Here is a 20516-nt window from a genome sequence, read left to right as displayed (position 1 = left end):
ATCCTTTCTTAAATACTCTTACATCATGTGGTCCACAAACAGTTTTTACCAAAAAAATTCTGTCCAGATTCAATAATTTAATTTCTTTGGATATAGAATTTTTTACAACTGCATTAATTACAAACTCAAGCCTAGCGGCAATCTCTGTTTCGATTCTATAGTTTAAGCCAAATTTAAAATTACTTGCGTATATGAGTACCTACTTCCATACACTCGGTGGCAACCCAAGCGTCTATTGACTTTCCTCCTAGCATCATTCGTCTAATTTCATCTTCTTTAGTTTTGATACACCTCCATAATATCTCCAACTTTAATGATTTGCTATTCGATCTCTCTATCATTTTCCTATATATAGTTTAAGTCAACTGTAAAACATTGACACTGGTGCCACCTCACTCATCTGCTAAGTTTCACGCACTAGTATCATTCCTTCCATCCTCAGCAGAAAGGAACGGTGTTGGTAGCTGGTGAGATATCATGGCCTCTATTATTATTTTAATAAAATGGGTCTGCCTAAAGAAACAGAATGTTGCCTATGTTTAAAAGCGAATGAATCACTGATCACATTCTTTGTTACTGTACAGCTTTGATCTAGGTCATGAGAAGTTGTTAGGACAGGTATTCCTATCCCCGTCCGAAAGTAAGTTGTCTTTAGTTGCTAACATTTAAGCTTCATTTAAAATACGGACTGTCTTATGTTTACTTAGGAAAATAATACAAAAGATCAAGTGTTCTGCTATTCTATTATTTCTCTCAGCTATGAATAAGCTCTATAATGTCTCTCACTCTACTTTGATGCCTTGTAGTCTGTTCTATCCGCCATATCTCTACACAATCACAGTTTTCGTGACCATGGATTTAAAATTTATTGCTAATAATCTTTCTATGATGCCAACAATTGTCATCATCAGTACTTCACTAGCTCAACACTTTCTCTTCATCACTGTCCTCCCTGATACGGATCATTAGGGATAAGTAATGTAATAATATGTCTGTGCCATATATAAGTAATGTCTGTGCCAGTTGTTGGTTCACTTGAAAAGATTAGTTTGCTATGCATTAGTTGAATTTGATTAATAAAAGTGTAATATTATATTTTTTATTAAAATATTTTTTTATTAAAATCGTGAAGAGATTCATTCTCCCTTTGTTGGCATCTATTACAAATTAATTTGTTAAAATTTCATAATTAACATAAAATAATTAACATAAGTTTTGGATGTGTCTTCAAACGCCCTGGCATTGGAGTTAAAAATTATTAAATAAATAAAAATTGGAGTGAAGGAAGTAATGAAAAATTTATTGTTAGCTTGAGTGGATAAATCATTGCTGAGGGACAACTACTTGGTTATTAGTATATGTGATCGAAAAGACAATAAGTAGTGTCCACTATTTAATAGCCATAAACAAAAGCGGTGAGATATTTCATAATTTATTTTTAGATCAAAATATTTGACTTGTCTTATATATGAAATAATTTTATTAATAATAGTATTTTTTCCATTTCTATTTTATTGTACACTTTAGCTACTTTCTCTTTGAAAAACTAATCTAATCTCTACAATCCAATATTGGTCTGAGTTCTGCGGCAAGAGAGATCCCAATATTACCAATACATATATTGGACCAATATTAGACTAAAAGGTAAATTCACTAAAATTTTCGTCAAGTTCTGAATGTTTAAGACTCTAAAACGTTTGCGTCGCGTTGTCATGTTGAAATACAATAACTTTCTTTTACATCAAATTTATTTTTTTCCCTCGGTTTATTTCTTCAACTTTAATGATTGCTGACTATATAGATTGGATTCAATCCTTTGATAGAACCTATTTAGTTTTTAATATATAATCTTCATACAATTCCGATAAATTTATTGCGTCTTCTCACCTGTCATTTAATATTTTTTTTAATGGTGAAAAATGATCTTATTTGACGAATACTGTTTCATATAACGTAATCGTATGTGATTTAATTTCCATTACTTGAAAGCATATACATATATTAACAAACCTGAAGTCTACCTCAGGGCGCACAGGAAGATATGCTGATCTACGGTCCGTCATCAGATAAAAGATAAATAAATAATAATAATTCTAGTATAATTAAAGCTTATTGCGGGGCAGGGATAAGCTCCCAGCCACAAAAGAGTAAAACTGTGTAATAGCACTAACTTAAACCACAACAACAACAACAAATAATATAAATTGGTTTTATCCCATTCACCAGTCATTTGAAGATTTTTCATCATATTTTATGAGACATCTAAGCATCGCGTATTCTTTTGCGATTAGTAAACAGTTATTAACAATTATCATTCATTTTTATTTTTTATATTATTTAATAATATAATAAAATTTTTTGTTTTCAAACAGAATTTTAGCAAAAATGGGTTATGAAATCAATCGTTTCGTTACATTCGTTGATGAACTGCTCTTGTGTGTCATATGTAACGACGTCCTAGAAGATCCTGTAAAATGTGATGCGTGTGTGGCTGATTTCTGCCGTGCTTGTATATTGAAATACTTATCTGATCATTCAAAGTGCCCGGAATGCAGACATTCTTTAGTGAAAGAGGATTTGACAACTTCATCTCGCGTTGTTCGCAATATGTTAGCAGACCTAACTATTAGTTGTGAGAATAGAATTCATGGATGTGAAACTCAACTCAAATTCGATTCATTGCAAAAACATGAGGATACGTGTGATAAGAATCCCTTCCGATGTCGAATGGGATGTGGTTTACTGATAAAAGATGACAACCACCACTGTGTGAGTGGCCTACGTCAAATCTTGGAAATGCAAGCACAGCAAATTCAAAATTTACAATTAGACCGAGCTCAATTGCAATTCGAAACTAAAATTCTTGTAAATAAATTAAATGCATTAACCGCGATAAGGCTTAAACTTCTACAAAATAGTATGTTCAATCCTTTTTTCAAAGTCGGAATCCTTGCTGCTTCCTTATTCCTTTATTTGAATAATTTCATTAAAAGTTTTTACTTGAAAATTTTTTCGTGATGCTATAAGATGTCAAATTAAACATATAAAGAATATATAATATAATAAGAATATAAGCGTACAAACACAATTAAATTTATATTTAAATGTATATATATATATAAATAAATTCCACATATTTATTTAAGTAATTTATTTATCGTATGACGATGTGAGTATATAAAGTATATAAATGATCAAAGCCCTAATCTCCTGTCCTAGGATATTATCAAGAGGCATTGCTTATATGTCCATCATCAAACATAAGAAAGCATGTGCCCGCCGGAGGGTCTCATAGACACTCCAGTCAGCTTTTTAAGTTTTATTTTGTCTCAGAATGGATCTCAGAATGGCTATAGGCTCCTCGGGGAGGTATGCAGATCTGAGGTCAGTTATTGCTTAGTCTGATGAAGTGATAAACAAAAATTTAATCAAAGCATGCAGAGGGGTTATGAATGAACATCGCAGTTAATAGAGATAAAAGTACTCAAGTGCATTGAGTTAACTAGCCTCGTACTATAAAGGAAACTTTCTTTTATAATAAATATATATATGTATGTTATGTAGAAATATGCACATAACAACAGTTAATACCAAAACTAGTTAAAAGTGAACTAACGAGTAATTAGATTTTTTTATGAAATGCTTTCTAAAATCTACTCAACAATAAGATCATGCAGTTTTTTATAAGAAAAGGCCGGATTAGACCTATAGTGTTGAGAAACCTACTAGTTTTTAATTTTCTAGCTTACCACGTATCTCAGGATATCTCTGCAGTGCTGTAAAAATATCGAGGTCTCGATAATACAGTGGTCTGATTTTTAAGAGCTCTTTGTTGTTGTCACCTTCTTGAAATAACCCATCTTTGTAATCCATTTCATTTGTGATAAAGTTTTGCTCAACCTTACAGAACAGGTTGATTTTAATATATTGCGAGTTAAAAAGGAGCGCGAACAGTCGTTTTAGAGTAACTTAGGTTGGTAGATAAAGTCAGAGTACGAGCAAAGCCGCACAGCAATACACCCCCATTTATGTAAAAGTAAACCAACTCGACAAATTTATAAACTAGACTCAGTCCCTGATTTTACTGGATGACATCTTGGTTGGATGATATCTTGGTCAGGGCGGTAAGAAAAGAGGCTATCTTTTCAATGATGGACACTGACACGTGAGGTAAAATGCGGTTTCCTCCTCATCTGCACAGCAACAATCACGACAAAAGTGTGTATAAGGTAGACCCAGTTTCATAGCATGTCTTTCTTATATGCAGTGACCCGGCACAACAGATCCAGTATTGCTGATCAGTTAAATATTAGTTGAAGAATCTGGTTAATATGTGTTATATGCAGTTTGGACGAGATCAATCTTGAAATCTGATAGCACGGTTTATCACCTCAATTTTGTTTAGCTATACTCAGATATTTTTATTTGATTATCAGCTTAGCCATTGCAAGTCGAACACAAATAGCTGAAAAATAGCTATTGCAAGTGGGACACCACTATCTGAGAAATGAATGTCAGGGAGTAGAGTACCTTCCTTGGCAAAATCGTTTGCGCTACAGTTGTCCGAAATGTCTCTATATCCAGGCACCCATGACAGCTGTACACTACACGCCTAGCAAGGTTATTAAGAGAAGCCCGGTATTTTCAAATTATTAATTATGTAGCTGCAGTACGTACCGAAAACAGACATTTTGATAACTAGTAATTAACTACACTACACTGACAACTGTATACATTCTAAAGATTCCAAATTTATACCTTCCCAGTGAGAACTTACTGTCAAACTTAAGAAATAGTTTTGATGAAATTTGACTTAGTAACCAATGTTTTCATAATAATATTTAATGATGTATTTTTCTTAAAGATTTTTTTATTATTTTTTATTGATTGTAGTTCTAAATTGTAGTTTATTCGAAATTTGAAATTTGAAATTCTAAATTTGTAATTTGTAATTTGTAATTCCAAGACAAGAAAAGTTGCCAGAATGTCAACGACTTCGTGCTGGGCCTTTGAACCAAAATCGAATTGTTCAGCCAATGAACTACTCGCTTGGCTAAATGGCATCGTAGGAGCTGACTTTGGAGAAGTTAGCGAATTACGTACTGGTGCAGCCTATTGCCAAGCTATGCATTATCTTTTCCCCTACACAATTGATTTGAGAACGGTTGTATTTTTTACTAATGTGAAAATGGATTGTGTACATAACTATAAGTTGCTGCAATCAGCAATTGACTCTCTCAGATTTGTTATCAAGTCTAAGATAATACCGATATTGGATATTACTGAGTATCGCTATATACCAAATTTACATTTTCTAATTTGGTTTAAACAGTTTTATGATTCTCACTGTAAAAACTCAACTAGCACTCGTGATCATGTTGCAGAACGCTTCAATCAAAAAATTGGTTATGGCACTCCAACCAATGAATCCGTACAAAAATATATAGCGGTTGCCAATACCAAACCACAAAGTATCCATAAGGCTGAAATTATTAAAAAGCTGCTTGATATAAAGGTTGGTTCAAAGAGCTCAGAGAAAGACCACAAGGATGCTATGCTACAGAGCGTGCTTGCTGAAAGGAATTCATATAAGAAAAAATTGAATAATATTGAGGCAGTGTGCAAACAATACTTGACTAAACATCCGTTTGCTTACAAAATGGTGAAAATCCTACAGGATGTTAAAATACAAGAAAGGTCATTTACTGCACAAGGATTATCAAAAAAAAACGAATTATTGTAGTAATTAATGTAGTTTTTTGGTTTATAAAAAGTAAATAGTACTTCATCATATATATGGACGCCAGGTATTATACAAAATGTTACGAAAATCTAAATATATTTATTATATTTCCTTAAAAACAGAAACTCAATATCCATCCGGTGTTCGCTGATATCATTCCTTGGTAGTAATCCACGAAGAAAGAGTAAATCTCAAAAGATAAAATGCAACTTTTTTTGAAATGCCTTTACATTTATTGCTGACTTATATACTAAAAAGGTTTATACATATATATTAATATATTTTTTATAAACTATGTATACTTTTATATGGAAACTGCAGATTAGCCCAACTAAATCATATATTCCCTAAATATTTTATTTAATAAAAACAAATCACTTTTGTAAGCAGTGCAACTTAACTAAATTGATTCTGGAATAATAAGCTCTATCGATAATTTCAGAGCGTTATTGGGTCCCGATCACATGATAAATTCGTTAGATTGTTACAATCGTTAACACAAATTGCGCTTGTGGCAGTGTCACACGTGAAGCCATCAGGACAAACTCCAACATTAGTGGTTATTTCTGCTCCATTGCATTGTGCGAATTGTGTACGGCTTAAGCAGGTAAACATACTTGGAGGAGAACATATACCGCAACCAGCATCAGGCGTGCATGATGGAGTTATACCGCTATCAGCTGGCATGCACTTCGCTCTATAATCTGTACAAATTGTATTCTCAGGACATTTAAATGTATACTTATTATCTATTTGACCACCGGCACATATGTGAAATTGGGTTTCATCAATACAGGCTATGTCATTTTGTTGACATTCGTTACACTTTCCATAAACTTGTAGAAAGAAAAAAGAGACTGCAAAGATAAGACACTGAAAAAATAATCGATTAATTTAAATGATGTCAGTATATTTTTACTATAATAGTAGTTTTAATAAAGATTTAGTACCAAAATTTTGACTACTCGTTGCTGCATTTTTAAGTTCTTGAATACGTTCTGTTGCGTTCCTATTAGAAAACTGTATACTTTTAAGGAAATATGCTGCTTTTATATATGACTGTGTCTTTGGTTTGTATGATATTCATATAAAGTTTTATACATTTACCTACACTTATATTTTTATTTAGAGGTTTAGATACTTAACAGTGCTGAAATAAGATAAAATTTTATGCATTGTAGAGAATTTTGACTCTATTCAGGGACATCTAAGATTTACTACCTCGCATGTCAACAGTTTATGATTTCTGTTTCAGAGGAAAAATATTATCTACTATGTAGCTGAGTAAGTTAATTAAGTTAAGTAAGTTAATCACTTATTCTTAACACTCAGTCCATTTTGCTCTCTGTAGTATTGTTTGTTCTATTTTTACTTCTCAGTCCGAAAATTGTGATAATATGATGAGATTAGAAAAAATTTAAAATGAAATACAAACACAAAATCATACATAAAAAACCATAGAAAAGTTATTGTGAGATGTATTGGCTTTAGGATTTATTTACTATATAGACACACTTCTTTTACAATATTTTGCTTTTAAAAGTAATCATATTTTTTTAGGTGAAGGATTCTTTTGAAACTTTTTAGTTCATTAATGTTTAATTATGGGTCAAGAAAAAACTAAAAAAAAATACAAAAATAGATGTGTCCCATATTAAAAATGGAAATAATGAAAACTCTTTCAACAAACTAATATTGCCCTATAACTTATTTTAAGAGATAGTGATAATGGGATCTATGAAGTCTACTTATCCAATACAGCAATCAGTCATTAATATATATAATTTAATTTATTTCAACTCAATTCAAATTATTACGTATTACATATTTTCTCTGTATCTCCAGACAAGCAATATATTCAATAGAAGTAGCTTAAATGTAGACCCTGAAAACCTATGAAAGCCAGATTTCATTAAAGATGCAAAAAGTCATAAAGAACGCTTTCAATGCTAAATCCATTCTATTTTTTATATCGCATTATTTTTGTTCTTTTGGGCTAGTGTTTTAAACACAAACATTATTTTTTCAAAAAATGTAACAGTAAATCTATAATAGATCTATAGGTGATAAACAGTTAAACTACTTATTTAAGACAATCAATATCTTTTTTATTGCTTTCGCACAATAATTTTTTTTTTTTGAATATATAAATTTCTTAACTCAACGTGTTTATATTTGTTACCTGTTATGGGACTAAGCCATCCCGACATCGTTAGACTTTGAAAAAAGCTGAAAAAAATACTCATCCACATTTTCGCTTGTGTTCTGCGATTGTAATGAAATGGATCTTGCACCCAGCAGATGAGTTCAGTAGATTATTCTGGTTTTCATCGAATCGAAAACTCATGCTGGGAACTAAAATAAATTTGTGTTATAATGCTTATCATGATGATTAGAATTAGGATATGTTCTTGTCAGATTCGTTGCCGATTTCCATTAGGCGCAGTTTATTTTTTACACGACGGAGAAAAGGTAATGCCTACGCAGTGGGCACAATCCGGAACTGAAGAGGGTATCCGATTCAAGCGAACTAAACTGATCCCTTTCATTCTCAGAAATCTTATCCTACCCCGGGTCTACGTTAGTAACACTTCGGTACGACATACGTGCAGACACTGTTGCCATCACCATACATAAATATCATTATATTATGAATAACTATATGTATAATTGCTTTATAAGATATATTGGAATTATTTTCTTTTCATTTTCTCCATAGCATTCATTTGTTTTTAGCGGCTATATGCTGATTTTGACTTTAAGTATTTTATTGATGAAATAGTAAAAAGTGTAGATTTATAAATTACAAACAATTTCCAATAGCTTTTGTGGTGCTGTAATACGAAGTTTGCTAAATGGGTCGTTTGTATCATGAGTCGTTGTTCTTTGTCACGTCGTTTTCGTTTGATTTCTAGATCTAAGACCTTTGGAATTTACTCTAAACAGTTGCGGCTCATACTGCTTTTTCGAAAGAGTATTGACTCACGCATCTGCCAAACTCATTAGATAATTATTATTCTGGAACATCAAATGCACAAAACAGTTGTTAGGCATGGATTCGTGAATCCTTGTAATCTTTTCATAAAATATTTATAACGTACCAGGTCTTGCATTAATACAACTTGACTGATTTCACACAGGCGCCAAATAATTAATTTTTCTCTTTCAATCCTAGGCATTTTATTTAACTTTTCAAAATCGGACTCAGCTTTTTGAATATAGATTTCTATTTACCATTTCTTATTGAAATAATTAGAAAAAGTGGGAGCATAACACTGTAGCATACCATCTCTATAATCAAAATGGAGTTTTATTTTTGTTGGTCTTTGAGAAAAAATGAATATCTATCATTTATTATATCTATTATTCAAGTCGTTGTAGAGGACTGATTCTATAAGTATATATTTTGGTGATATTTAGTAAAAAAATATGGACTTATCAAACTAATAAGCCAACTTGCTTGTGAATGTTTAGAAATTTTACAAGAGTTTACTGAAAAGAATGATATCGGCCAACAATTGGTTCTGGTTCAATTGGATCATCTGACATCATGTAATCTTCCAAAAACTAACCTTCCAAATAACCTTTAGACAACTTCACTTAAAGATAAAAAATTGTGTTATATGTATATTGTATTTAAATATTTTATGCTGGACGATAATTATTTAAAAGTTAATGTATAAGTAAAATTGGTGATCGTATGTGATTTTTTGACTGAAATTATGATAATTTTGTTCTACTCTTCATCTTTTTATAACATTGCAAAAAAAAAAAGGAAGAACTTGTCTATTAAATTTCCCGATTTGAAAGTCTTCTATAAATTTTGTACTAGGCTATAATGTCTCTAAATTAGGCGACATTTGGATGTTGTGCTTGCGACAATATTATTCCTTTCCATTGCGCTCTATCTATAGATGGACTAGTAGCAAATTAAATTTAAAATATGAATTCAGCATCTTTAGTAGGAGTAAATCTTTCATTGGAGCAACCGTGAGAGCCATGAATAGTTAAGTTGGTTATAATAAAAAAAATTTACTTATTGTTACAAAACACAGATCTTCATCTCTAAGATTCGGAAGAAGTGCATTGGAATGAAAAATTTTAGTAATGCAGTAATTTTAGATTTTTTAAATTTACACAGATGGGAGTGCTTGTGAATGGGGTATTAATAACTACTAGCTATCAATGTAAATTGGTGTCAAAACCAAAGATTCAGTTAATATCGAAATATTTTGGACTAATCCTGTCTTAAACCTAGACGGTATCAACTATAGATTAGGTTTGTACATTAAAGAGATTTTTAAACATTTTTTAAATAAAATTTTATAAATTACACATTTTCTACTTTTTAAAAGATACACAAATTGTGTAACACATTAAGTAGAAAAAAATCTATATTTAAAAAATTAAGTTAGATAAAAGTAAAACGTTAATGAACTGAATGAAAATTTTCTCCTAAAAAAGCCTTGTAAAAATTTTGCATATCTGCGTGCGAGATACTTTTTTCCTTCTTATCAGAGCAGTAGTTTTTGGCATGAAGTGTTAATCTTTTTAGCATTGAAAATTGTGATAAAAGTTATCATGGTGTGAAATCAAATATCTGTAGACATGTGAGTTGAATTATAAAAGCCGAATTCTAACAAACGAATTCATTAGTTGAACTGAAACTTTCATCCTAGCAACTTTATAAACCATAACTACAAGGAATACTATAGAAAATGTTAAAACTTACCGTAAGATAGATATTATTTATCAAGAATAATGATTTTTTGTTAAATAACAAACAAAAGTTAATTAATAAATAATTGCATTTAATTTGTAAAATTTATTCATTACAGTTCCTTATGATTTTGACAGCACTGGGTCTTACAAACGTCAGTGCGATTTGTAATGCATGCAATGACAACGGAGTTGCCTGCATAAGCCAAAATGAATTTCAAGTCTGTATCGATGGTAAGATTAACTAAAACGAAGAACATCATATCTAAGATATATGTAATTTACAATTATTTCACAAAAATAGGTGTGGCTGATACTTCGAAAAGTTTTACCTGCACTGGTGCCAACGAGTTATGCACTACTTTTGGCCGGGCATGCATGGATCCCACCGCTACCCAAGGAGTCACTATAACACCAGCCTGTGGAGATACTTCAAAGTGTGGTGTATGCACAGATGCTCTTCCAGGTGGCTTTACTTGCACTAGTCGTACTAGTTATACAATGTGTTCTGGTGGAAGCTTAACAGATGTACGTGGTTATTGTCCAGACAAGTATATATGTAATGTGAACGAAGCTTCTTCTGGAACTCCATGTGTGTTGGAAGGATGTAATTTAGATTTAGATCAATTATGTGATCTAAGTGATCCAATTGATGGCCCAATTGATGATCCTGACGCAACTACAACTGTACTTCCGGTAACAACAACTGCACCACCCGTTACAACAACTGCACCACCTGTAACAACAACTGCACCACCCGTTACAACAACTGCACCACCTGTAACAACAACTGTGCCTCCAGTAACAACAACTGCACCTCCGGTCACAACAACTGCACGTCCAGTCACAACAACTGCACGTCCTGTAACAACAACTGCACAACCCGTTACAACAACTGTACCTCCAGTAACAACAACTGCACCTCCAGTAACAACAACTGTACCACCAGTAACAACAACTGCACCTCCAGAAACAACAACTGCACCTCCAGAAACAACAACTGCACTTCCAGAAACAACAACTGCATCTCCAGAAACAACAACTGCACCTCCAGAAACAACAACTGCACCTCCAGAAACAACAACTGCACCTCCAGAAACAACAACTGCACCTCCAGAAACAACAACTGCACCTCCAGAAACAACAACTGCACCTCCAGTAACAACAACTGCACCTCCAGAAACAACAACTGTACCTCCAGAAACAACCACAGTACCTCCTGCAACCACAACAACTGTGCCACCTGTAACACTCCCAACACCTAACGAAGTATGTTTCGGATACACAGCCGCTGGACGTTATCCATACCCCGGAGACACCGGATGTACAAAGTATGCAAACATTTTTTCTTAAAGTCACCATTGATTTGATTAATTTATCCCATAATATTTTTAAATATTACTTTTTAGTTACGTTTACTGCTTCTGGAAAGGAGGTTACTTACAAGGTACGGCGATGACATGTCCCGCAGGATTGTACTTCAGTGCAGAAGCCAACAATTGCATTAACGTTAAACCAGCCACATGTGTGTAAATTAGAACTTTCTGAACCCTAAATTATAGGTTTTCCTAGCTATAATTTTCAAAGTGAATATGACTAGAGTATACACCACTTTATTTAATAATATAATTTAAGTAAAATAAATATTTTTAAAATAAAATATTTGTTAATAATAAATTACATTGTACTATATTACTTAATTACTAATTTTTCATAATAAATTAATAAATAAAAAAATAAGTAATTATAATTGATTTAATCAGTGCATTGCGGGTGTCATGATGAGAATTTCTTAAAAACAATATATTCATGGACGTTATATTGAAATTTTTTTATATTCTGCAAATATCGAGAAATATTTGTATATACTTGAATAAATTTGTATGGTATATTTTTATGACAAATTTGGTAACTGTTCCGAAAATATATAATTACTAGTTAAAGACTAATAATTCCTTAATAACTTATTTTGTTGATTAAAAATGGAATTTCAACTCAAACACCTGATATGAACATTAATACAGTCGAAATAGAGATTACAAAGCTTCACAGCTATGAAATATCACTTTATTATTTAATTCCCAATACTTTTTGGATCAAATATATATAGCTTTAAATGCAACCAACAATAGTTAAGAGTGATAGAAGTATAAACATACAGAAATTAAAACAACATTTTTATCAAAGCCTATTAAAAACATTACCGAAACATATTAAAATTATAATGAAACAAAGTGACTTCTGGCCGATTCTATATACTGTTTTATATATATATATATTGATATATATATTAATATATATATATAAATTTTTATATACGCATTATTAATTATAGGTTTATTATGGGTTGCTTTTATACCGTTTATAAAACGCTCAGTTTGGTTTTGAACATGATATCTATTGCATTTATGGGTTTGATGACGTTATTTATTTATAACCTCATTTCGTGGTCTGAGTAACAAAAAGAACAGTTACATACTTTATGGACAGAACAGGAACTAAAACATATTCTTCAGAAATTACAGCAATCAATGTTGTCAGAGTTGTTTTTGTACGAAGTCGTTCGTTATTTAACTCCTTAATGTTTTAGAATTGTATAACTATACTTCGAGTGATATTTATCTCAGTAAAAATTGGAATAGTAAAAATTGTCTGTGTATAAACTAAAAATATCTAAAGATTATTGACGTAAACAGGTAAAATAGAAAAAAGTAATTTTCAACTAATTGTGTTCTCTCTGTTCCTTAATAAATGAAAAATTGTTGTCTCCATTACTGACTCAGAAGAGCTGAAAGTGAATCTTCAAAATGTAGTAAATTCAAAGCATTAACAACAGTAATTATATCTCAAAACTTTTTCGTCTAATATAAGTTTTAACACTAAACTATACATGTGTGTATATGTAAGAGTATAAGTTATAACCCTTTATAAGGTTACAAGCAAAAATAAATGTTATGGACACAATCTCCATATATAGACCTCGATAACACAAATAATAGTCAGAAACGACGATTCAGCATACAAATGAAACATGAAATTGGATAAAGGATTTGGCAATATAAGAAGGTAAGAAATAAATCGATTTCAAAACTTTCCAATACCTAATAACTACTGTGTGTCTTTAATTCTTGAAGATATATAAACAAGCTCTTGTTGCATAATTTTCTACAGTCTCAAAGTGCAGAGTCGATGTGAAATTAAAGCATTAGAGTCTTCTTTAATAATGACTTTAACAGTGGCTATTGTTTGATATCTGCATATTTTTGATGGCAGCTTGGAGCTCAAAAAGGTAAACATGAATTTGAACAATTATGTTGAATATAAGATTGGCATAATGCTTTAAACATTAAAGAAGATTTTAGGTTGAAGCAAATGTTAAACATAATCGTTCAAAGTGAGAAAAGAAAGGATCAAATCGTACACCATTAACCTACCATTATTCTCTTATAGATGTCGCTGCAATCTAACAAATATCGCAAAGGATTCTTATTAAACCCGGCTTATTGAATCGTGTGTTAGGTTAAGTAAGGTTATACCGACGACACAAAAGATCTACTTATAAGAATTGACCTATTATGTCACAGTACAATGGAAAAATCAGAGGTTGTGAAACCACCTTGAACGTTAGGCAAACCTTAAAATTCGTTTTAATGGGATTTCTTGCAGTTAAATAAAATCCTTAACAAAAAGACACGTATAGAATAGTGAAGTATTGGAAGTATTCGGTGTAATCTCCGAATATTATATGAATGTGTCTTTTAATATACTTTTTGGAGAATTTTGCATCACATATTTTGAAAACAAAAAAAAAATGTAAGTTCTCAAATATTAAGAAGCATAAAATGAGATTGTTATTGTTTTTGAGGAAACCCAATTGACTACTTGCTATATGTGCCATTAAGTCTGTCCGCAAGATATACATATACGTCTACTTCTATTTAAATTCATTACGATTCAAGGAGCCTGACGGATATGGAATGACGGACATTCCATATTTCCACGATCTTAACAGAAACACAACTCGAACAAAAATTACACAACAGTTAATATACCCGAAAGGAGTAGGCCACTTGCCTCATATCGCTTAAAATTGAGTTGGTTTTTACATTTAATGTTAAATAAAATCAATGAGAATTTTAAATAATGTATTACATACATATATTACATACATATATTACATCCAATAGTGAACACAACACTTTTTCTACTCTGTTTTGTTATGGCATATTTAATAAATGTCTAAATGAAAGGGTAGCTATGTGGTATAATTTACGCAACTAAATTTTTGTTTATAATTCTTATTAGGTTTAATTTCCCTTAAAAGTGCCCTTTTAGGGTACTTTTAAATATGTACTTTTATCCAAATTGGTTTGTATGACTTCGTAATATATGATGTGAAATTTTTTTTCTTTTCGTCTGAGATATTCTAAGTTTTTACATAAATATTGTATATAATCCGAAATTTTTCCACGTAAATTCCTATATATGAAATTTTTTTTCTTTTCGTCTGAGATATTCTAAGTTTTTACATAAATATTGTATATAATCCGAAATTTTTCCACGTAAATTCCTATAAACCATTTACATAAAATAAATACAATTAATCTAGAGCTGCCATTCCTGTATATCGTGGCCTTTGTACTGCCTGACTTCGGTCTCTGCAAAACTCTATTAATGGTAAAAAATTGGCTCACCTCAAGGTGCTGAAAATCATTTACCAAGTCTTTCGTTAATAAACTAGCGTTGTTCAGCACAGATGAACTTATGAAGCTACTCATAAATTGTAAGAGGTCATATATATACTTAATTCAAAACGATTTTCAATAAAAATTTTATTTCAAAAATCTGCAAAAAAAAAATTGAGGACACTTTTTATAACGCTTATTAGTGTTTTGATTTCCGTCTTCACATTTATTTCTCTTTTCTTAACCAAGAAATTATGCAGTTATAAGTATTCATATCTTTAGTGTAATTATAGTTACAGATGAAAACATTAATTTTTATTTTTTATTTAAATACAACTTTATATATTTTCTTATTAATACAAAAAAGGAAAATTATTTTTATTTTCAAAATTTAATTACACAAATTTATATTTAAACTATTACTTAGACCTACACTGCATTTCGTTGGCACTCTACTTCACCTTGCACTGAACTTTCCGGAACACAAATTTCAGGGGTTGAACTGCTACAAACCCATCCTGTAGGACATGTGGCAACATCATCGGTTACCACATCACCGTTGCATAAAGCGTACTGAGTGCGACTGACACAAGTGAAAAGCTTCTGGTTGTTGCAAACGCTGCATCCTGAGGTTAAGTCACAATGTGGTTTAACGCTAGGACCTTCTGCAACGCATATAACTCTTAGATCGGTACAAACATTCGCGTCGGGGCAGTGAAAAATGTATCTGTTATCAATTGTTTGATCGTGACAGAGTCGGAAAGATGTTTCGTTGATACATGCAACACTGTTAGATTCGCAAACATTACACTTTGCACTTGCATGCTGCAATAGAAATACTGCAGCTATTGTGAAGCACTGAAATGTTTAGAAAATTTTTATCACATCCTGAGTATATCATATATTATATATATACTGAAGATATATATTATTACCAATAGAAAAACTTTACTCTGCTGCATGTCTTCCTTAGTTCTTTTGAATTTAATGAGTTTTGAATTACTGATTAATTTTCACAGCTGAACAACCATTTATATACGAAGACTTTTTAATCTTTAAATAGTCTAAACATCTCATACACATGTGAGATAAAATTCATTATAAAAATTTTAAAATTCAGGGACACAAAGTCATAATTAATTTGTTTTTATTTTTTAAATATAATTCTTATGTTGATAACATAGAAATCTGTTTGATAAGAGAATATAAACGGCTTCTCATTGCTCTACACTCGGATGTGACAAATTCAAATATTTATACAAGGGTTGCACACCTATTCAAAGAGGTTGTTTTTTTGGAGTATTTGTATATCAATGGCATATACAATGAGAAGAAAGTGGAGTGGATATATTTCTTCTCTGAGACATAAAAGGGTCTTAAGTCGTTGTGTATTTCAGGGGGATCACACTAAAAACACTTCTTGCGAAAAGTAGTGTAAGTCATTCCTAACTGTAGTAAGTAGTGTTAATAGAGGTATTTAGAATAAAGACTTGTTTTTTGTCAGTAAACATCCATCCATAGTACATCCGCATGAATGATATGTTAACAGATCTTAGAATAGATCCGGTTAAAAATACATAAGGGACAGAGCCCTGAAGCTATATGCGAAAACCGACAGGCTACCCTACTTAGCACTATCTAATCTCGGAGTAATCACTAGCCGCACGGGGCGGTACGCAGATCTTAGATCAGTCATTGAATAATCACGAAGCTTATGAGGAATACACAAATTATTCAGTGAGATGGGTAGGACTCTGCAGAAACCCCTCAGCTATCAAAGCGTAAAAGTGACCAAATACACTAATTCGGAGTAGGCTCAACATTAACATAAAGATTTTATTTAGTTATTTTATTTTCAAATGTTAATTTGTAAAACAAAAAAAATATTTTGCATTCTTAGATCGCCAGTTCCCTGATATTTAACAAACATTATATGTCACTGTTCCAAAGTTATTTCAAAAATTTATTTTTAAAATAGCTTTAATTCTCTTATTTTCGAAAATCAGACTATGCCACTGTTATATACATATATGCTGGAACAGTATATATGAATTTATACATACGGTTACGTCTCAACCGTATTTATGGTATATTTAAAGGAGATGTCTTTGAAATTGTTTATTATATTCATATAACAAAATATAACAAACAAGGCTTTTACGATGAATACAAGGAGAAAAGAAAATATTTTATTCATCATAAACACATAATATTTGTGATAAAATTGAAGAAAAATTGTCAATTCACTAAGAAAAACGGTTTTAGAATAATGCACCCGAAATGCTAACTTCTGCCATATTAATCACCAAACTGCCCTCCGCAGCTATAATCAAATCAATTATTAGATTAAGCTTCTTTGCTATGTGCAACTATTTTCATCTTTCTTAAGTACTCTCACTTAAGAATGATGTGGTCCACAAACAGTTTTACTCTAAAAAAAAAATCGATCTTAATTGAAACATTCCATCTATTTTTGTTTGGAATCCTTTACGACTACATTAATTATAAATGCAAGCCTAAGGACAATCTCTGTTTCATTTCTACAGTTTAAACCAGATTCAACCTTACTTGCATCGCCGATTACCTATTTTCACACATCAATCAATATTTTATTCTTCGAGTACTAGCACCTAATTATGATTATGTTCCTTCTATTCTATAGTTTCTCTTATTTATGATTGGGTATTCTAAGACTCTAATATATTTCTATACAACTACGGTTTTTGCGACCAAATATTTATTCCCGCTTATTAACAGATTTACTAATGGTCATGTCGATAGTTAGACATACAAGTATTAGTGTCGATTCATTTGAAAATATATGTAAACACAGATATACTTCAGGTAAAGATTAGTTTGCTATGCATTAGTTGAATTTGATTAATAAAAGTTTAATGTTATATTTTTTACAAAAATAATGATATACATAATTTCGATAGAATCGAGAAGAGATTCATTCTCCCTTTGTTGGCATCTATTACAAATTAATTTGTAAAAATTTTATATAATTGCTATGTTAGATTTAAAAAAAAATTAGCATTGAATTAAAAAAATTAATATTAAATTAGTTTTGGATGTATCTTCAAACGCCCTGGCATTGGAGTTAAAAATTATTCTTATTCAAGTAAATAAAAATTGGAGTGAAGGAAGTAATGAAAAATTTATTGTTAGCTTGAGTGGATAAATCATTGCTGAGGGACAACTACTTGGTTATTAGTATATGTGATCGAAAAGACAATAAGTAGTGTCCACTATTTAATAGCCATAAACAAAAGCGGTGAGATATTTCATAATTTATTTTTAGATCAAAATATTTGACTTGTCTTATATATGAAATAATTTTATTAATAATAGTATTTTTTCCATTTCTATTTTATTGTACACTTTAGCTACTTTCTCTTTGAAAAACTAATCTAATCTCTACAATCCAATATTGGTCTGAGTTCTGCGGCAAGAGAGATCCCAATATTACCAATACATATATTGGACCAATATTAGACTAAAAGGTAAATTCACTAAAATTTTCGTCAAGTTCTGAATGTTTAAGACTCTAAAACGTTTGCGTCGCGTTGTCATGTTGAAATACAATAACTTTCTTTTACATCAAATTTATTTTTTTCCCTCGGTTTATTTCTTCAACTTTAATGATTGCTGACTATATAGATTGGATTCAATCCTTTGATAGAACCTATTTAGTTTTTAATATATAATCTTCATACAATTCCGATAAATTTATTGCGTCTTCTCACCTGTCATTTAATATTTTTTTTAATGGTGAAAAATGATCTTATTTGACGAATACTGTTTCATATAACGTAATCGAATGTGATTTAATTTCCATTACTTGATTGCATATACATATATTAACAAACCTTAAGTCCACTTCAGGACGCACAGGATAAATTCGATATGCTGATCTACGGTCCGTCATCAGATAAAAGATAAATAAATAATAATAATTCTAGTATAGTTAAAGCTTATTGCGGGGCTGAGATAAGCCCCCAGCCACAAAAGAGTAAAAGTATGCATTACTAACTTAAACCACAACAGCAACAACAAATAATATAAATAGGTTTTATCCCATTCACCAGTCTTTTGAAGATTTTTCATCATATATTATAAGACGCCCAAGCATCGCATATTCTTTTGCGATTAGTAAACAGCTATTAACAATTATCATTCATTTTTATTTTTTATATTATTTAATAATATAATAATATTATTTGTTTTCAAAAATAATTTTAGCAAAATGGGTTATGAAATCAATCGTTTCGTTACATTCGTTGATGAACTGCTCTTGTGTGTCATATGTAACGACGTCCTAGAAGATCCTGTAAAATGTGATGCGTGTGTGGCTGATTTCTGCCGTGCTTGTATATTGAAATACTTATCTGATCATTCAAAGTGCCCGGAATGCAGACATTCTTTAGTGAAAGAGGATTTGACAACTTCATCTCGAGTTGTTCGCAATATGTTAGCTGACCTAACTATTAGTTGTGAAAACAGAATTCATGGATGTGAAACTCAACTCAAATTCGATTCATTGCAAAAACATGAGGATACGTGTGATAAGAATCCCTTCCGATGTCGAATGGGTTGTGGTTTACTGATAAAAGATGACAACCACCACTGTGTGAGTGGCCTACGTCAAATCTTGGAAATGCAAGCACAGCAAATTCAAAATTTACAATTAGACCGAGCTCAATTGCAATTCGAAACTAAAATTCTTGTAAATAAATTAAATGCATTAACCGCGATAAGGCTTAAGCTTCTACAAAATAGTATGTTCAATCCTTTTTTCAAAGTCGGAATCCTTGCTGCTTCCTTATTCCTTTATTTGAATAATTTCATTAAAAGTTTTTACTTGAAAATTTTTTCGTGATGCTATAAGATGTCAAATTAAACATATAAAGAATATATAATATGTTAACAAGATAAGCGTACAAACACAATTAAATTTATATTTAAATGTATATATAAATATAAATAAATTCCACATATTTATTTAAGTAATTTATTTATCGTAAGACGATGTGAACACAAAGTATATAAATGACCAAAGCCCTAATGTCTTGTCCTAGGATATTATCATGAGGCATTGCATATAGGTCCATCATCAAACATAAACATAAGAAAGCATGTGGCCGCCGGAGGGTCTCATAGACACTCCAGGCAGCTTTTTAAGTTTTATTTTGTCTCAGAATGGATCTCAGAATGGCTACAGGCTCCTCGGGGAGGTATGCAGATCTGAGGTCAGTTATTGCTTAGTCTGATGAAGTGATAAACAAAAATTTAATCAAAGCATGCAGAGGGGTTATGAATGAACATCGCAGTTAATAGAGATAAAAGTGCTCAAGTGCATTGAGTTA

General features: G+C 31.2%; 7 protein-coding genes across 11 annotated transcripts in view; 5 read left to right on the top strand and 2 right to left on the bottom strand.

The window, feature by feature from the left end:
• Positions 1-2129, top strand: part of LOC119684789 (microtubule-associated protein RP/EB family member 3-like) — a 2871-nt gene extending 742 nt beyond the window's left edge. Inside the window, exon 2 of the mRNA XM_038098947.1 lies at positions 2109-2129. Coding sequence (XP_037954875.1) covers positions 2109-2129 — 21 coding nt within the window. The remainder of the gene's footprint in view (positions 1-2108) is intronic.
• Positions 1126-3043, top strand: LOC119674047 (E3 ubiquitin-protein ligase NRDP1-like). Of its 3 annotated transcripts, none has more exons than XM_038085172.1 (3): positions 1126-1415; positions 1528-1644; positions 2381-3043. In XM_038085172.1, the coding sequence occupies exon 3, from the start codon at positions 2386-2388 to the stop codon at positions 3016-3018; it is 633 nt and encodes a 210-aa protein (XP_037941100.1). In that variant the 5' UTR covers positions 1126-1415; positions 1528-1644; positions 2381-2385; the 3' UTR covers positions 3019-3043. The 3 variants fall into 3 exon arrangements, with proteins under 3 accessions (XP_037941100.1, XP_037941106.1, XP_037941114.1); XM_038085178.1 differs by having other exon boundaries at positions 1493-1644; XM_038085186.1 differs by lacking the exon at positions 1528-1644.
• A 1836-nt stretch (positions 3044-4879) lies between these two features.
• On the top strand, positions 4880-12078 carry LOC119674029 (hepatitis A virus cellular receptor 1-like). Of its 2 annotated transcripts, XM_038085162.1 has the most exons (5): positions 4880-5807; positions 5866-6001; positions 10582-10696; positions 10767-11793; positions 11872-12078. In XM_038085162.1, exons 3-5 carry the CDS (start codon positions 10588-10590, stop codon positions 11993-11995), a joined length of 1260 nt encoding a protein of 419 aa, XP_037941090.1. In that variant the 5' UTR covers positions 4880-5807; positions 5866-6001; positions 10582-10587; the 3' UTR covers positions 11996-12078. The 2 variants fall into 2 exon arrangements, with proteins under 2 accessions (XP_037941090.1, XP_037941082.1); XM_038085154.1 differs by lacking the exons at positions 4880-5807; positions 5866-6001 and adding an exon at positions 10405-10476.
• On the top strand, positions 4985-5743 carry LOC119684531 (microtubule-associated protein RP/EB family member 3-like). The gene has a single exon (XM_038098625.1). The coding sequence runs from the start codon at positions 4985-4987 to the stop codon at positions 5741-5743; it is 759 nt and encodes a 252-aa protein (XP_037954553.1).
• LOC119674088 lies at positions 6134-6787 on the bottom strand. The gene is made up of 2 exons (XM_038085216.1): positions 6694-6787; positions 6134-6616 (listed from the first exon to the last, which is right to left on the bottom strand). The coding sequence occupies exons 1-2, from the start codon at positions 6718-6720 to the stop codon at positions 6182-6184; spliced, it is 462 nt and encodes a 153-aa protein (XP_037941144.1). The 5' UTR covers positions 6721-6787; the 3' UTR covers positions 6134-6181.
• Positions 12079-15538: 3460 nt separating the features above from the next.
• On the bottom strand, positions 15539-16168 carry LOC119674099. The gene is made up of 2 exons (XM_038085227.1): positions 16083-16168; positions 15539-16005 (listed from the first exon to the last, which is right to left on the bottom strand). Exons 1-2 carry the CDS (start codon positions 16107-16109, stop codon positions 15577-15579), a joined length of 456 nt encoding a protein of 151 aa, XP_037941155.1. The 5' UTR covers positions 16110-16168; the 3' UTR covers positions 15539-15576.
• Positions 16169-18075: 1907 nt separating this feature from the next.
• On the top strand, positions 18076-20054 carry LOC119674070 (E3 ubiquitin-protein ligase NRDP1-like). 2 transcript variants are annotated; one of them, XM_038085197.1, is made up of 3 exons: positions 18076-18424; positions 18537-18653; positions 19393-20054. In XM_038085197.1, the coding sequence occupies exon 3, from the start codon at positions 19397-19399 to the stop codon at positions 20027-20029; it is 633 nt and encodes a 210-aa protein (XP_037941125.1). In that variant the 5' UTR covers positions 18076-18424; positions 18537-18653; positions 19393-19396; the 3' UTR covers positions 20030-20054. The 2 variants fall into 2 exon arrangements, with proteins under 2 accessions (XP_037941125.1, XP_037941133.1); XM_038085205.1 differs by lacking the exon at positions 18076-18424 and having other exon boundaries at positions 18520-18653.
• The last annotated feature ends 462 nt before the right edge of the window (positions 20055-20516 follow it).

The sequence above is a fragment of the Teleopsis dalmanni genome, chromosome 1, assembly GCF_002237135.1.
Source record: "Teleopsis dalmanni isolate 2A chromosome 1, ASM223713v2, whole genome shotgun sequence".
Classification (NCBI taxonomy): Eukaryota; Metazoa; Arthropoda; class Insecta; order Diptera; family Diopsidae; genus Teleopsis; species Teleopsis dalmanni.
The sequence above is the reverse complement of the archived record's forward strand: the minus strand, read 5'-3'. Positions and strand labels throughout refer to the sequence as shown.

Coding starts and splice junctions, on each gene's coding strand:
- LOC119674047 (XM_038085186.1), top strand. CDS start 2,386: ATGGGTTATGAAATCAATCGTTTCGTTACATTCGTTGATGAACTGCTC.
- LOC119684531 (XM_038098625.1), top strand. CDS start 4,985: ATGTCAACGACTTCGTGCTGGGCCTTTGAACCAAAATCGAATTGTTCA.
- LOC119674088 (XM_038085216.1), bottom strand. CDS start 6,720: ATGCAGCAACGAGTAGTCAAAATTTTG. Junction 6,617..6,693: donor AACGAGTAGTCAAAATTTTG/GTACTAAATCTT, acceptor TTATTTTTTCAG/TGTCTTATCTTTGCAGTCTC.
- LOC119674029 (XM_038085154.1), top strand. Junction 10,697..10,766: donor ATTTCAAGTCTGTATCGATG/GTAAGATTAACT, acceptor TCACAAAAATAG/GTGTGGCTGATACTTCGAAA. Junction 11,794..11,871: donor GGAGACACCGGATGTACAAA/GTATGCAAACAT, acceptor ATTACTTTTTAG/TTACGTTTACTGCTTCTGGA.
- LOC119674099 (XM_038085227.1), bottom strand. CDS start 16,109: ATGCAGCAGAGTAAAGTTTTTCTATTG. Junction 16,006..16,082: donor AGAGTAAAGTTTTTCTATTG/GTAATAATATAT, acceptor TAAACATTTCAG/TGCTTCACAATAGCTGCAGT.
- LOC119674070 (XM_038085197.1), top strand. CDS start 19,397: ATGGGTTATGAAATCAATCGTTTCGTTACATTCGTTGATGAACTGCTC.